The following is a 14744-nucleotide window of genomic DNA, read 5'->3' as shown; positions in this document are numbered from 1 at the left end:
TCTGTGCATAAGAAGCTAAATTTACCAGGTTTGTCTTTCCTGTTCAAATAGGTGAGGTACCATCAACAGTATCAAAGAGAAATGAAGGGAATGGCTGGTCCACCTGCTGGAGCTGAGGGCATGTTGATGAAGGATTATGTGGACCAGTACGGCCAGGTATGTGGTAAAATGACTTAAGAGACAATCCTTGTCATTGGTCAGGGCTCAGTTTGGAAACCCTCTAGCCTGTGACACAACCTGTGACCTTTTAATCGGGGGTTGAGTTGCAGTTCATCTTTGCCCATTTATGGAGAGGTGGATTTTTCAAGCCAGAAACTAGCAGACAGTCTATTCCACAGGGCTCTCAACTTGGCTACTTAGGGAAACAGAGTCTAAACACTTTTTCTTTCCTGTTTTTAAATAGAGGACCTATATCAAACTGGTGGGTTTGCCAGGAAGAAAGCATCCTCATCTATTCGTTGAGGAAAAGTCCCAAGGACTAAGACTGGTTGCGTTTAGCCCACCACTGTGCGAGCTCAGGAGGGATCCAAATGCATGTCTTGAGAAACACTGAGCACTTCACTGAGCGGGAGGACTCATTTTCTCAGAGAGTGAATTTCGTGTCTAGGTTCCTAGATAAAGCAGTATGCCAGGGAGAACCATCCTTTTTCTTAATTTCACTTCTTAAAGGAAGTACATCTTGTCAGGGTGTGAAAAGGTTGAGTGACAATTACAAGCTAATTTTATTTGCATATCCTTCTGTATTTTCTGGTACTAGGTAGGTATTGTGAAGGGGGAAGGGAACATTATTTTTTCATAGCTGTAAGTAAAGAATGTTGGAAGACCAAGAGTGTTTACCAGAAAAGTACACCCAATGGGCTTAGTTGATATTTTTCTCTTAATTTGACAGTGGTTTGAATTTTTTGACAATGGGTAGACTTTACAATATACATGACTTGTTCAATGTACATAATTTATAAAAGGAAACAACTTATTTCTCTTCTTCAGAAAACCAGGTTGCTTATATTGGGGCTATAGTTATGTGAAACTTAGAACACATGTGAAGATAGGTTTTAACCCTTTTGCAAATGTTGATCTGAACAAAAATGTTTGATTTGGAATTGAAATGGTCATTTTGTTATATTCCACAATAAGTTAGTTAAAGGGTCTTCTAGGGCTTAAAACTCAATGGAAATACATTTTTATTGGCTTTGTGTTTTAAATATGTTGTTTAGAATGCTCAAGACAATTTTTGAAAATCAGTTTTGTTAAAACATGCTTGGCTTCTATATTTGGTAAAAAATATTTTGTTCTGTGTTTGGGCCATCCTATCTGCCACTAGTTATAACACACACATATAATTTCATATGTATACCTAGACCTGTCTGTACACACTGATGAAATGTAACTTTGTAGTAACATAGTGGAGCCTTGAGTCTTAGGATGTTTTGATTGACGTTTCCAGTCATGATGCTAACAAATGCAAGAATCAAAGTGGGTGTCATTTGGTAGCACGGCCAGCAGCGGTCGGTCAAGAGGACTCAGCCTGGAGTGACATTTCACTGTGATTTAGTGTGATGTCCCAGGGCGTGTGTGGGAGGGAGTGAGAGAGAAGCAGGGAGACAGATAAACTATAAATATCCATAGTGCCTGAAAGGCCAAACTATTCATTCTTCTTTTTAACGAGTAACTTTTTTGTAGGTTAAAGGGCTGTCCCATGTCATCAGTTTATTATTTGTAACTGGTCAACTCCCCAATAGGATTAAGTATCTCCTAGGAAGATGTCCACATCATATAGTCTTCTAAGCAGAGAAGTTAAAAAAAAAAAACTACAAACCAACCCCAGTCCATAGAGCAGAATGGGCAGAGGCGAATTACCAAAGAATTTGAGAGCCTTTATTATTATTATTTTTTTTTAGCTTAACTCTTTTTTTTCCTTACTGCATTTGACTAGAACATTCTGGCAGCCAAGCATCAAGGAGCACTCAGGCTAAACAGTTGGCATTACTGGTCATTCTAAATTGACCGAACCTTTCGTTTAAGAAAGTATGTGTGTTAGACTTGGAACCGTGGTTCGGGAGCAAGGATGCTGGAGAGAGACGGAGTCACGAGGTCAAGGAGGCACTAAGGGCTGTTCCAGACCTGTGGGAACCTGGAGGCAGAAGCAGCAGATTCTGCCTGGGGCAGGGCTGGGAGTGAGGGAGGAGGTCCCCAGAGAGCAGGTAGCTTCTGACAGGGTCTTGAAGTACATCGATTACTAGGGGAGGTGGTGACAGTTCCACGAGAGAGAAGGCTCTCCTTTGTGGGCATGAGTGGGTGCTGTGGGGAGGAAAAGGAAGAAATTAAGACTCAGATTGTAGTAATTAGTGTGAAATATACATTTAGTCCCATTTGAGATCATCTTAGGGCGATTTGAAGTCTTTTCCGCCAAAGTACCAGAATTCAAATAGTTGTATAATCTCTCTTTCCTGGTAATAATTGAGATAACTCTGTCTCTGAAGGAGACAGCATGTGGGATGTCAGTGAGTCTTTACATCTGAGGAAGGTAGTGTTCTAGGCGCCTGGAAGACAGAGGGACTTTGCAGGTGTCAGTTAAGAAACAGTACTCCTTAACACATGGGCCTGCGAGACCCACAGAGTATCCTGATTTGTCTGATGGAAATGATGACAATTACAGCAGTTACCATTTATTTAGGACTGATTGTCTGGGTACCACCAGTAAGCAGGTCTGCCTCTGGCCTCCAGCGTCTCACATCTTAAGGGCCACATTGTACTGCTCCTAAGGCTGATCACAGGAGCGTCTGATGTGGATGGGTGTCCATGGGATCAGGCTCTAGGTGAAATGGGTGCTGATCCCCCACCCATTCCAGGCGTGGAGCGCTACTGATTACAATGTTTGATTGACCCAGCAGGGTTACTCAGAAGAGTACGGCGAGCCCAGAGGAAAGGGCAGCTTCCCAGCCATGATCACCCCAGCTTATCTGAACGCCAAGAAAGCCAATGAACTCGCTAGTGATGTAAGTACCATATTGGGGCAACCCATAAGAGCTGCAGAAGCAGAGAAGGAATGAGCCTTTGAAGGCTGTGCTAAATGAAACCGACACACAGTACATGTATCAGAGCTGAGTTGAAGTAAAATGGTAGCCCTTAATTCCTATCCAAATTTCTGACACCTGCTTTGTTTGTTGTTGTTATTCATACCATCAGATCACATTTATCTCCTTCAAAGGAGGCTGACATGGACCAGCCACATAACTTACTTTGTGTCAGCTGAAGCCAGTACAAAGGCTGGTCCAGCCAGATAAGCTGGGGTTAGGAGCATCTTTGCAAAATAACCCATCTTAGAAGTTGAGCTCTTTATAGGAATAGCTGATGAAAAGAACTCGTATATTATCAGCTGGGTATGTCTCAGTTGAAAAAATGATTTTTTCTTTGCAGAGTGTTAGCCACCTGGCAGTCCTTGAAAGATAGGCTATAGTTTAACTTGGTAAAGTGACATGCCAGCTTGAACTTGATGTACACTCAGAAGCCCATATTTGTGTCATACACCCTTTTCCCTTCTCCTTTATACTTCATTACTATCCAGTTATCACCCATTTCCCTGGAAGAGGGTGCACTTTACTCTAAGAGGGAAAGTGTAAGGCAGTTCACTCATGGCTGGATGAGAAATGATTGTTAAAACTTGGGTTTGGGATGATACCTTTTGCTGTGGTCCTTTTAAGACCTTTGTTCATGCAGAATTAGAATGTAATGTACAAAAAGAGGGAAAGGGGGCAGTAGCATTTTGATGCAAAAGGGACCAAGTGGTTTGTGGACTTCGAGCAGGAAAAACCGATGGGAATTTTTTGCCTCCAAAAAATCCTAGCAAATAAATGTTGACATTCAATGCAAAGTAGATATGATATAACTTCTCTCATGGAGCATGAAAATAGCAACTGCGAACGCTCTATGTGTGTTTCTTTCAGATAAAATACAGGCAGGACTTCAATAAAATGAAGGGCGCTGCACACTATCACTCCCTCCCAGCCCAGGACAACTTGGTTCTTAAGCGGGCTCAGAGCGTGAACAAGCTTGTGAGCGAGGTGCGTATGGGGATGGTCTGGCCTGGGTGGTGTCCCCTCCTTTAACTCAGGCAGGGAAGGAGAGGCCCCGAGGATGAAAGATTCCATGCGATACCCATAAACTACACATGGGTTACCAGTTTCCACAGTTTCCAATGCATGCATAGATGGTTAAAAAAAAAAAAAAAAAAGACAAAAAAATTCACGAAAGAGTCTAGAATCAGACTAATACATCTTTCTCTGATGATTCAAAAGTTTCTTCCTGGAATTCTCACAGGCTGTAGATATGGCACAGTTCCCCGCAGTGGATTTCTCATGGCCAGAATCCTGGATGATCCAACCCCTATAACAACACGGCGTTCTTAAAGAATGGAAAGCCAAGAAGGGAAGGTCCGTTTTGAACATGGAACCTCCCTCTTTCTCAGAATTATAGTCAGGTTTCCAAGAAGTGCCCTGTGAACTCCCCTTGCCTTGGAGGCTGACCTGGCTGCCAGAGACTGTTTTCTTTGGCCGACCCAGTGGTTAAGATTTTTAGAATTGTTAAGACTATTGGCAAGGAAATATCCCCTCTAGTTCCCATATCCTATTTAGGTCCTAGAGTTTCCTTATAGCAGCTTCTCTGTTGGCATTACCTGTTAGAACCCTGAAGGGCATGTGAATCGTCAGCCTCTTGCCAGACTATTCATAGGACTCACCTGAAAAGTTATCTGAAACTCAAAAAAGGATATGCAAATATCCTAATTATTATTATTATTATATTATTTTTGCTTTTTAGGGTCGCACCCATGGCAGATGGAAGTTTCCAGGCTAGGGGTCGAATCAGAACTACATCTGCTGGCCCATGTCACAGCCACAGCAACGCCATATCTGAGCCATGTCTGCAACCTACACCACAGCTCATGGCAACGCCAGATCCCTGACTCACTGAATGAGACCAGGGATTGAACCTGTATCCTCATAGATACTAGTTGAATTTGTTTCCACTGAGCCACGATGGGAACTCCCTAAAATATTTTTCTTTTCCAACCCCTAATTCCTTTATCCCAAGGTGTTCCTTAGCCTGTGGTGCTCTACTTTTGGGCTGCTCAGAATCACTAGGAGTGACATTTCCTGGGCCTCATCAGGAACCTCAGATACTTTGAAGTAGTAGATGGGTACTAAGGCCTTGAAATCTGCATTTTAAGGAAGTATTCCATATGATTCTGATGCTCTAGGCTAGAGGTCAGCAAACTATGACCGGAGTGCCAAACCTGGCCCCCCCGCCCATTTTTATAAATAAAATTTTATTGGAACACACGATATTGTCTATGGCTACTTTTGAGTTATGAGGACAGAGTTGATCCAGAGGTGGCAGGTCCTACAAAGACTCAAATGTTTACTATCTGGTAATTTCTGGAAAAAGTTTGCTGAACCTTTCTTTTAACTCGTAGAATGTTAGATCTAGGTGGGATCTTTGCAATCTTTAGGCTCTTGCTTTGCCATAGGCCTGGAAAAATAAAGTGTCTGGTTCGGGTTCAAAGAGACTTTTAGGGAAGAGTAGACACATGTGTGTAACTAGCACCCAGATAAAGAAATAGAACATGACCAGAGGTCCAGACAGCCTGCAGACACCTGTTTCTAAGAGTAACCACTGTCTTGATTTCTAAAACTACTTTGCCATTTTTCGAGCTATATATGAAATCTTAAAGTGTTTACTCTTGTAAGAGGTTATATATTTTTAATATTCAAAGCCAAACTTATAATTTACTTATTTATTATCTGAACGGAAAACATGTGTTGTTAACCTATAGTATCCTACGCCTGGTATTTTTAAATCTTGGGTTGAAAGTTTTCTAAAAATATCCTAGTTGAGCCCTGGTGACATTTTCAAGAGTGCCTTTGAGTTTGGTTCTCTGGTGCATCTGGTGTTTTGGTTTCCAAGGTGGAGTATAAGAAGGATCTGGAAAGTAGTAAAGGTCATAGTATCAACTACTGTGAAACACCTCAATTCAGGAATGTGAGCAAGATCTCAAAATTCACCAGTGATGTGAGTTTCTAATGCCTAAGCATTTTCTTGGGCTTTTCTGATGACCTTAATTTATAGGTCTCCTAAGAGACAGTCTGTGTGAATGGAGCTGGGTGTCTTGGAGAAGCATGGCTTCTTTGGCACAAACATTATGAGTTTATATAGTGATTGCCTGCTGGGGCTGGTCCATGAAGTGTTCAGTCCCCTGGAATGCACTTGACCTTGAGTCCTCAGGGCTGCACTTGTGCTCTTGCATCCTTCCTGCATAGCAGTATCCAGCTCCTAGTGGAAAATGCTGGCAGGGGAGCCTGGCTGAGTGTGCAACATCCCCCTCAACTCGACATAGTGCTTCTTAAATTAATACCAATCTCAGTTCACCTGCACAGTCACCTGGGGAGCCAGGTGATATTGCCCCATCTTACAGATGAGCAGATCTCTGCTGGAATGGCACTTGCAAATTTGGAAATTCTCAGATATGGTCTGGGGAGGTATCCTTAGAACCTCAAGGATTAGCTTATACAATTTTACTTCTGCTAGCTACGTATAATAGTAGAATTTAAAATCATGCGGGACTTAGTGAGGCTCAGTAAGGAATTTCTTTTGCATACGTGTGGTTAAGAGCACCAGCTTTGCAGCTGATGGACCTGGTGCCTCAACTAGCCAAGTGGCCGACTTTGGGCAGGTTAAGTTCTCAGAGCCATTTGGCCCATCTGCAAAATGGGGATGTTAATAGTTATTCATTCCTCCTCAAAGAGTGCTTGCAGAGACTAACTGAGATAAGTAGCATTGTGTCTGATGGAGAGTAATAGTTTTCTATCGAAATACCCTCAGTGCCTGGAAATGCAATGGACTCTCAGAGTGGGTGGTTTTAATGTGGCTTCATTAGAAGCTACCCACATTTTCCTACTTAGGACTTCTTGTGTTGGTCTTGTCTTTGTTTGGTAAGCTGCCCTTGGGACATATTATTTCACATGGTTTTGGCAGTGACCGATGTGTCGTATAAAAGTTATAGAATTTGGCAAAGCTCAGGTTTTATTCCTCATGTATTTAGAAATGAATGGCATGCAATGATTTGCACCAGCCCCCAGCATGGGGTTTGCATGCAGGGCCTCCTGGGTCAGTGCTCCTCCTTGGAAAGCTCTACCCCTGCATGCTGTTTTGTTTTGTTTTTACATTAGAAAAATCTGCCTATTCACAACTTCAAATGTTTTATTTATTAATTTATTAGTTTACTTTTTTTGCCTTTCGGGGCTGCACCTGCAGCACATGGAAGTTCTCAGGTTAGGGGTCCAAATGGAGCTGTAGCTGCCAGCCTACACCACAGCCACAGCAATGCAGGATAGAGCCGAGTCTGTGACCTACACCGCAATTCACAGCAACGGTGGATCCTTAACCCACGGAGCGAGGCCAGGGATCATGGCCTCATGGATGCTAGTTGGGCTCGTTACTGCTGAGCCACAACAGGAACTTCCTAAAATGTTTTTCTTTCTTTTTTTAATCAGATCCATTTTGTGCTATCTGCGCGCCTCAAATATAATTTGCTGTGTGCTGTTTCACCCCAACTTCTTAAAATTTATTTTTTTAAAGTTTGTCTTATTTTTAATTCAGTGGCACACACATACTTAAATAGGCTCTATTTAATCATGTACATTTTGGATCTAGTGCATTAGGATGAGCAGCTTCTCTTCCAAGTTGGGAAGAAAATGCTTTTGTTGAAGGTTTTGTGTTCTCATGTAGAATAAATATAAAGAAAACTACCAGAACCACATGAGAGGCCACTATGAAGGAGTTGGGATGGACAGACGGACTCTCCACGCTATGAAAGTTGGAAGTCTGGCAAGCAACGTGAGTCCTATTGTGAAGGGAGGGCCTGCAGGTCCTGGGGTGTCTCTTGGGGTGGACGGAGGTGGGACACGAGGAAATCAGCCAATTCTTTTTCAACCTCCCCTTTTGAAAAATCACATATCAAGACTGACCTGTGAAAGTTTCCCAGTGTTAATCGCTGTAACCAAGGTAAAAATCCTTGAACATTTTCAAAAGCTTCCACGTACTTATCTCAGCTTTCTTGGCTTTGAAGCATACTTAACTCTATTATAACTGATTCAGTGTGAGAAAAACTTTCAGTTGCTGAACGATAGAGAAATGGATGAGCACAATTCTTTATTTACTTTTTTTTTTTTTTTTTTTTTTTTTGTCTTTTTGCTATTTCTTTGGGCCACTCCCGTGGCATATGGAGGTTCCCAGGCTAGGGGTCGAATCGGAGCTGCAGCCTCCAGCCTACGCCAGAGCCACAGCAACGCAGGATCCGAGCCGCATCTGCAACCTACACCACAGTTCACGGCAACGCCGGATCGTCAACCCACTGAGCAAGGGCAGGGATCGAACCCGCAACCCCATGGTTCCTAGTTGGATTCGTTAACCACTGCGCCACGACGGGAACTCCGGATGAGCACAATTCTTATTTGAGATTCTTCAACTTTCCAAAGCATTTGTGATTTATTTGGAATTGTTTGGTTGGTGGATTGGTTCATTCATGTATTTAATCTTACTGTTCATTGAAGACTTCCTGTGACCAGGCACTGGTCAAGACAGTGGGGCGGCAAAATGGACCAGGTCCTTCTTTTAATAGCATGGGCTCTATTAATCTCTCTTCGGCTTTGTTCAATTCAGTTACAGGTTTGCAAATACCAAGCTGTAAATCTTGGAGGTAAAGGACACTTAGAAGAAATTGACTTTGTTATTAAAACACACACATGTCAAATTTCCTCTGCCTGAGAATGTCGTATATGACCTTTAGAAAATAAAAATTAAAATATGCTGAAGACTCTTGACTTTTTTATCTGAGGGTTAGCCAAGAAGCTCTTTGAATATATACTCGTATGCAAATGCTTCTTTTTTAACAAAAAACTACAAGGGTTCCATGATTAATAAGAAAGATAAAATAAATGTGCTTCAGATGAAGTTAACTAATTTTGGATTAATTAAGAGGAAGAATTCAAATTAATTAAAGGCAGGAGTGTGAACATAATTTAATTTTCCTTGGAGGTGATGAAACTGAATTAATTTGTTCCTGGTTATGTAAAAAATATTATTGTGACATTCAAACAAGGTCAAAAGAGACTGGGGGCGGGGGCTAATCTTGCTCTTTGTGTTTCAGATCGCCTACAAGGCCGATTACAAGCATGACATTGTCGACTACAACTACCCGGCCACCCTTACTCCTTCCTATCAAACCACGATGAAGCTGGTGCCCTTGAAAGATGTAAGTCCTCTTCCCATAGGCCTTTCTCCTTTGTTCCTTGTCACTTTCCTCCAGTGGAGAGATTCTTAGGCAGCCTGATGGAAAGAAACAGCAGTTCATAGGAGATGGAAGGGATGGAAAAAGGGAACCTTTTTCCAATAGGAAGTCCACAGATAGATGTTTAGAAGCTCTTAGATTTCCAGGATAAGGTGAGGACAACTCTGGTTTCATCTTGAAAATATGGTTCCTTTTCACCTCTTAGAATGTAGGAACTATATCTGTTGCTGGGCACATTTAAAGTAATTATTCCCTAGTAATGATGAGTTTTTTGTTTTGTTTTGTTTTTAAGTTTTGGGTGTGGGATGTTTAAGGACCAAAAGGAAGTAAAATGAAATAGCTCTAAGTTGAGGAGTGGCTGTTGTGGCACAGCGGAAACGAATCTGCCTAGTATCCATGAGGATGCTGGTTCAATCCCTGGCCTTGCTCAGTGGGTCAGGGATCTGACGTTGCAGTGAGCTTGCAGGTATAGGTTGCAGACGTGGCTCGGATCCCATGTTGCTGGGGCTGTGGTGTAGGCTGGCAGTCTAGCTCCGGTTTGACCCCTAGCCTGGGAACTTCCATATGCCATGGGTGCAGCCTTAAAAAGTAAAAAGAAAAAAGAAAAGAAAAGAAATAGCTGTAAGTTGAGAGGAAGCGAAGTGGTAATATCGCCCTCATTTTTTTTTCCCTAGGAGCACTTGATAAATATGTGTGGAATAGATATATATTGCTGAATTATCACAGCAGCGATTTTATTTATTTATAGTTCAACTTGTCTCCAATGAAATATGTATAATTAAGTTTATTGTTTTCTAATTTCAAGAATGTTTAGTGTTTATTACAGAAAAATTAGAAAATACAGAAATGTACAAAGAAAAAAGTACAAGTTATCTGCTATTTAAAAAAGTACAGGTGATTTAGAACTGAGTTGGTATCCTGGCTGTCAGTGAGTTATCCCCAGTCAACCGATAATTTAATGTACATTCAACGTGTGTTCATTGGGTGCACAGGGATGCTTTCCTTCACATTCCTTTAGGATCAGCACAGCTCCAGCAGTTGGCTTGGGTCTTGCTCTTGGTATTTGGGTCTTCACCTCTCTCCCCTATTTGTTCAGAGGAGGAGCTGTGTCAGGTTCAGTTAGCTCCAGCATCTAACATAGTTTACAGGACAGCAAAGACCAATCATTGGCAAATGACAGTTTGATGGATAAGAGAGGCTTTTCAAATGTGTGATAAAGCAGGGGGTGGGAGATAGAGGCATATAAAGGGCCTGAATTTTGATTCTCCTTTTCCCCAGAATTTGATGGAGTTGACTTATTCATCTCACCTTAATGAAATTCAAGGTTAAATGTGGCTACCTAAGCTATGCTTTTTCTTTATTTGCTGCATACATTATCTGGGAAACTTGAGGGACCAAGGGCACCTTATAAAATCTGAATGTGTACTTTCAAGGTAGACTTCTAGAAAACACTCTTAGGAGTGTAAACAAAAGAGAGCGTCCTACAACTCTGTATTCCCATGATGACACGACTTGCCGTGACATTTGTCTGCATAAGACAGTGGATCAACCCAGGCACCCAAATATAGCCAGCTTACCTGGAGAAGTCTGAGAGACAAATTAAATGAAATGGGATTAGAAATATTCATTGCAAAAAGAGATAAGTTCTATGCTGGCAGCCCAGGAGCCAGATCTAGGCTGCAGAGGTGTTTTGTTTGGTCACACAGTGTTAAAAAAATAATTGTGGTTTTGAACCAATATGTAGAAGTTGTGGGAGTTTCCGCTGTGGTACAGTGGGATCAGCCGCCTCTCTGCAACAGGACACAGGTTTGATCCCTGGCCCAGCATGGTGGGTTAAGGCTCTGACGTTGCCACAGCTGGGGGTAGGTCGCAACTGTGGCTCCAATCTGATCTCTGGCCTGGGAGTTTACACATGCCCGGGGCGGGGGTGGAGGGGGGCAAAAAAAGAAATGTGAGAGTTCCCATTGGAGCTGTGGCCCTTGTTCCTGCGTGGCAGCAGGCGACTGGGACTAGGTAGCAGCTGCTTTTATCATCCTAAACGCCTTTACCCGTAATTACTGGCTTCCGTGGGAATTTGAGTTTACTGCCCTTGGCATAGGGACTTTAGTGTTTAGGAAGTTTGGGGAAATCTGTTTATGAGAACATTTGTGGTCTGTCTGTCTGGTAGTCTCCAAGGTGGTCAAGTCGTATGAAATTAAATAAACAAACCCAGGTCCTTAATTAGAGAACATGCCCTTTGGGTCAATTTTATAAACACAAAGAGCATTAAAATGAGACTCTCCCTGCAGCAAGGGGACCTTTCAGAAAGTAGATTGAAGCAATGACCAAGCATCCATGATGTTGCAGAAATATAATTAATCATGGAGAGTGTTAATTATGACCTGCAGAAGAAAGTAATTGTGCTCTGCAACACACTTAATGCAGAATTATCAGGAAGGAATGTGCCATTTAAAAAACATACAGTTTTTGTGACATTCAATTGTGCCTAATTCCGAAATCTAATAGACTCTTTAGATGAGATCATTTTCCCTCTGACTTAATGCATTAGGAAGCTACTGTACATGAATCTCATTAATGGTTGACAATGAAATGATTTCCTGTTTCCTGTTTTTCCCCCATACGCATTGTCCAAAACTCAGAATGTGCAAAAACTTTTCTCCTTGAACCATTAACTAAAAAGCACCAAGCAGTGTTGTCCCTTATCTCCAAATCCAACAAAACACTCTGTGGTCTGGTGTCTAAACACGCTGCTTTTCCTAGGTCCTATTCTAGAAGCAATTTGTAGGTCTTTTTTTTTTTTTTTTTTTTTTTGGCTAATTTGTCAATCAGAATATATTTCCCTCTCCAACTCTAGGAGCCCCTGGTCCATCTGAAAGATAACAAGTTAACAGTTCCAGGCACACCACCTTTGGCAAAACTGTGTTTATAATGTGTAGGCTGGGAGCCCCTCTGGGAGGCCAGCTGCTTGGATTTGAATCCTAGCTCTGACACCAGCCGGGTGACCTTGAGCAAGTCACGTCAGGTCTCTGTGTCTCCAGTTTCAGGCTGTGAGGTGGCGATAATGACAGTCCTTACCCACAGGGTGGCTGGGAAGATCACATGCATGACTCTGAGCAAGGCCCTTGACATAGTGCTGGGGACATAGTCAGTGCTGTTTTTTAGCCATGCTTGTTCTTAGCCAATGTTGGGACAGGCAAGAATGAAGTGAGTAGAGGAAGCAAATACAGTGTCAAGTTGGTCCTTGGGTCTGTGTCACTTGGATCACTGGGTTTTAAAATACTGAACTATTTTCTGGCATTTAAAAATTGTAAGAATTTATATAATGAATAGATTTCCAGTTTCTTTGGAATCTTTGGACTCTCTGGCCCCTTTGACCCCACTCTGAGGCCTAGAGCTGAGGAGCAGCTGCTGCCCTTTGCCACGGTCCCCACCACTCCTTACTGCTTCCCCAACCGGGAAGCCAGACACTGAGCCCAGGAGAGGACTTCACTGGTATCCAGCTAGTGCTCTGCTTGGAACTCACAGACCTTGTGACCTTTAGGTTATAAAGACTCCCCATGGTGGGTTGTTACCCAGGAATGTGGCAGTAGGAGGCAGCAGCTGGCAGAAAGAATGGCAAAGACATCACACTCTGGTTATCTGGACAGGAAATAGTAAGAAAGTGCAGTGCTGGCCAGAGGTGTGGCCCCCTGTGAGGGGCAGAGCCAAGTGCCAGAGGAGGATGGCCGGAGGCAGCAGGTGGGGGTCTGGACAGACGTGGCAGGAGATAGTGAGGATGTAGGCAAGGGGGATGGAGTTCTTAGGCAAAAGGCCTAAAGAAGCTGCCATACTGGGTGGGATCCTGGGTGGGGCCTTGGGCTTTGTGCAATCAAACAGAGACTTGAAGACCATGAGTGGGGTATTCGTGATAATCTGATGGCTGCAAACAAAGCAGCTGACCAAAGTGCCTAACCTGGAGCCTATAGGTGGAGAGGCTCAGGTGTGCAGAGGACCAGACCAGTCTGGGGTCCTGGGAGCAAGGACCCAGCTGAGATGGCTGTGTGGGCAGGGCTGCACTGGGTGTGCTTGCTCTGTCCAGGGTAGGTGCTCCATGACTGTTTGTTGAAAGAATGAGCAAATGAGCAAATGGACGAGTGAAAGAGCACCAGGCAGGCGTCAGGGAAGAAGCTCAGGGTGAGGGGTGAGTTCACATTTTCCTCCCTGACCTGGACCGAGGGCCCACGTGGCTAAATTGTGGGTGAGGCCATTTGCCATCCACAGCATCACCGTCTTTTCTTTCACCCATCTGGATCCTGGCTCTCCTTCCATCCGTACAGGCTTCTGGGCTCCCACTCGGCTCACCTCAGCCCTCACCCGTGTTACCCACCCTTGAGCCTCAGATTCCTAGAACTTTTGCTCAAGTTCCCATTTTTCTCTGCAGCACATCTTAGGCCAGTTTGGAAAAAACTAAGATGATTGGATAACATATATGCTCACGCACAAATGGCTAATAACCCTTAACTCTCTGAAGGGCAAACTGTAGTGTGAAAAAAGAGAAAATCCACCAGCCCCCAATAGCTTGAAGTTAGTGGGAAACCAAGGAGTCCATGAACCAGGCTGCCCTGGAGATTCCACCTCCTTCTCTTCTGAGCCCTCGTTTTCTGTGAACGTGCCAAGTTTAGGGCAGCTTTCTTGGGGACTCTGGCCAGGTGGGACTGAGGACCTGCCACTCAGAGATGTGTGGACAGCCTTAGAATTTGTGTCCCTCTTTCATTTTTCTTTTCCCTTAAAAAAAAAAAAAAAACCTCTTTTGAAGTAGAAGATATAGAAAAAGTACACTAAGTATTGATATACAGCTGATTATCAAATGACCTTGTACAGGTATATTCTTTGGGACTGTACCTCCAAATAGAATTGTTGAGACTTAGGGTACATGTCTGTGCCAAATGCCATGCTCTTTTCCAAAGTGGTGGCACCAGCCTGCGCTTGTGCCAGGAGTATTGTGAGAGTTTTCGCAGCTCCACATCCTTGCTGACACTTAGCGTTGTCCACAGTATAAATTTTCACCATTAGGAGAGTATGGAGGGGTGTGCCATCGGGTTTTAAAACGCTTTCCTCTGATGAGTGATTTGGACAAGCACATTTTCCTCTGGTCAGTCGCCATTTAGTTGACCTCTTTTGTCATCTGCCTCAAGTCACTCACGCCTCAATGGACTGTTTTTCTTTGGCTTTCTTTTGGTCATGCCTGTGGCCTGTGGAAGATCCCGGGCAAGGGATTGAATCCATGCCACCAAAGTGACCCAAGCCTCAGCAGTGACAACACCAGGTCCTTTCATTGCTAGGCCACCAGGGAACTCCTCAGGGGACTGCTTTTCTGTCTATGGGCTTGGATTGTCTGTTGGTCTCCTGTTGGACTCTTTGA

General features: G+C 43.3%; 1 protein-coding gene across 15 annotated transcripts in view; it reads left to right on the top strand.

Moving 5' to 3' along the window:
* The window catches only part of NRAP (nebulin related anchoring protein), an 89901-nt gene that overhangs the window by 25191 nt on the left and 49966 nt on the right, over nt 1-14744 (top strand). For 6 of the 15 annotated variants that reach the window (XM_021072190.1, XM_021072192.1, XM_021072198.1 and 3 more), the window contains 6 exon segments: nt 52-156; nt 2892-2996; nt 3945-4061; nt 5962-6066; nt 7783-7890; nt 9203-9307. In XM_021072190.1, coding sequence (XP_020927849.1) covers nt 52-156; nt 2892-2996; nt 3945-4061; nt 5962-6066; nt 7783-7890; nt 9203-9307 — 645 coding nt within the window. 15 annotated transcript variants of the gene reach the window in all.

Source organism: Sus scrofa, chromosome 14 (assembly GCF_000003025.6).
Source record: "Sus scrofa isolate TJ Tabasco breed Duroc chromosome 14, Sscrofa11.1, whole genome shotgun sequence".
In the NCBI taxonomy this organism is placed as follows: Eukaryota; Metazoa; Chordata; class Mammalia; order Artiodactyla; family Suidae; genus Sus; species Sus scrofa.
This window is presented reverse-complemented; position numbering and strand designations above follow the sequence as displayed.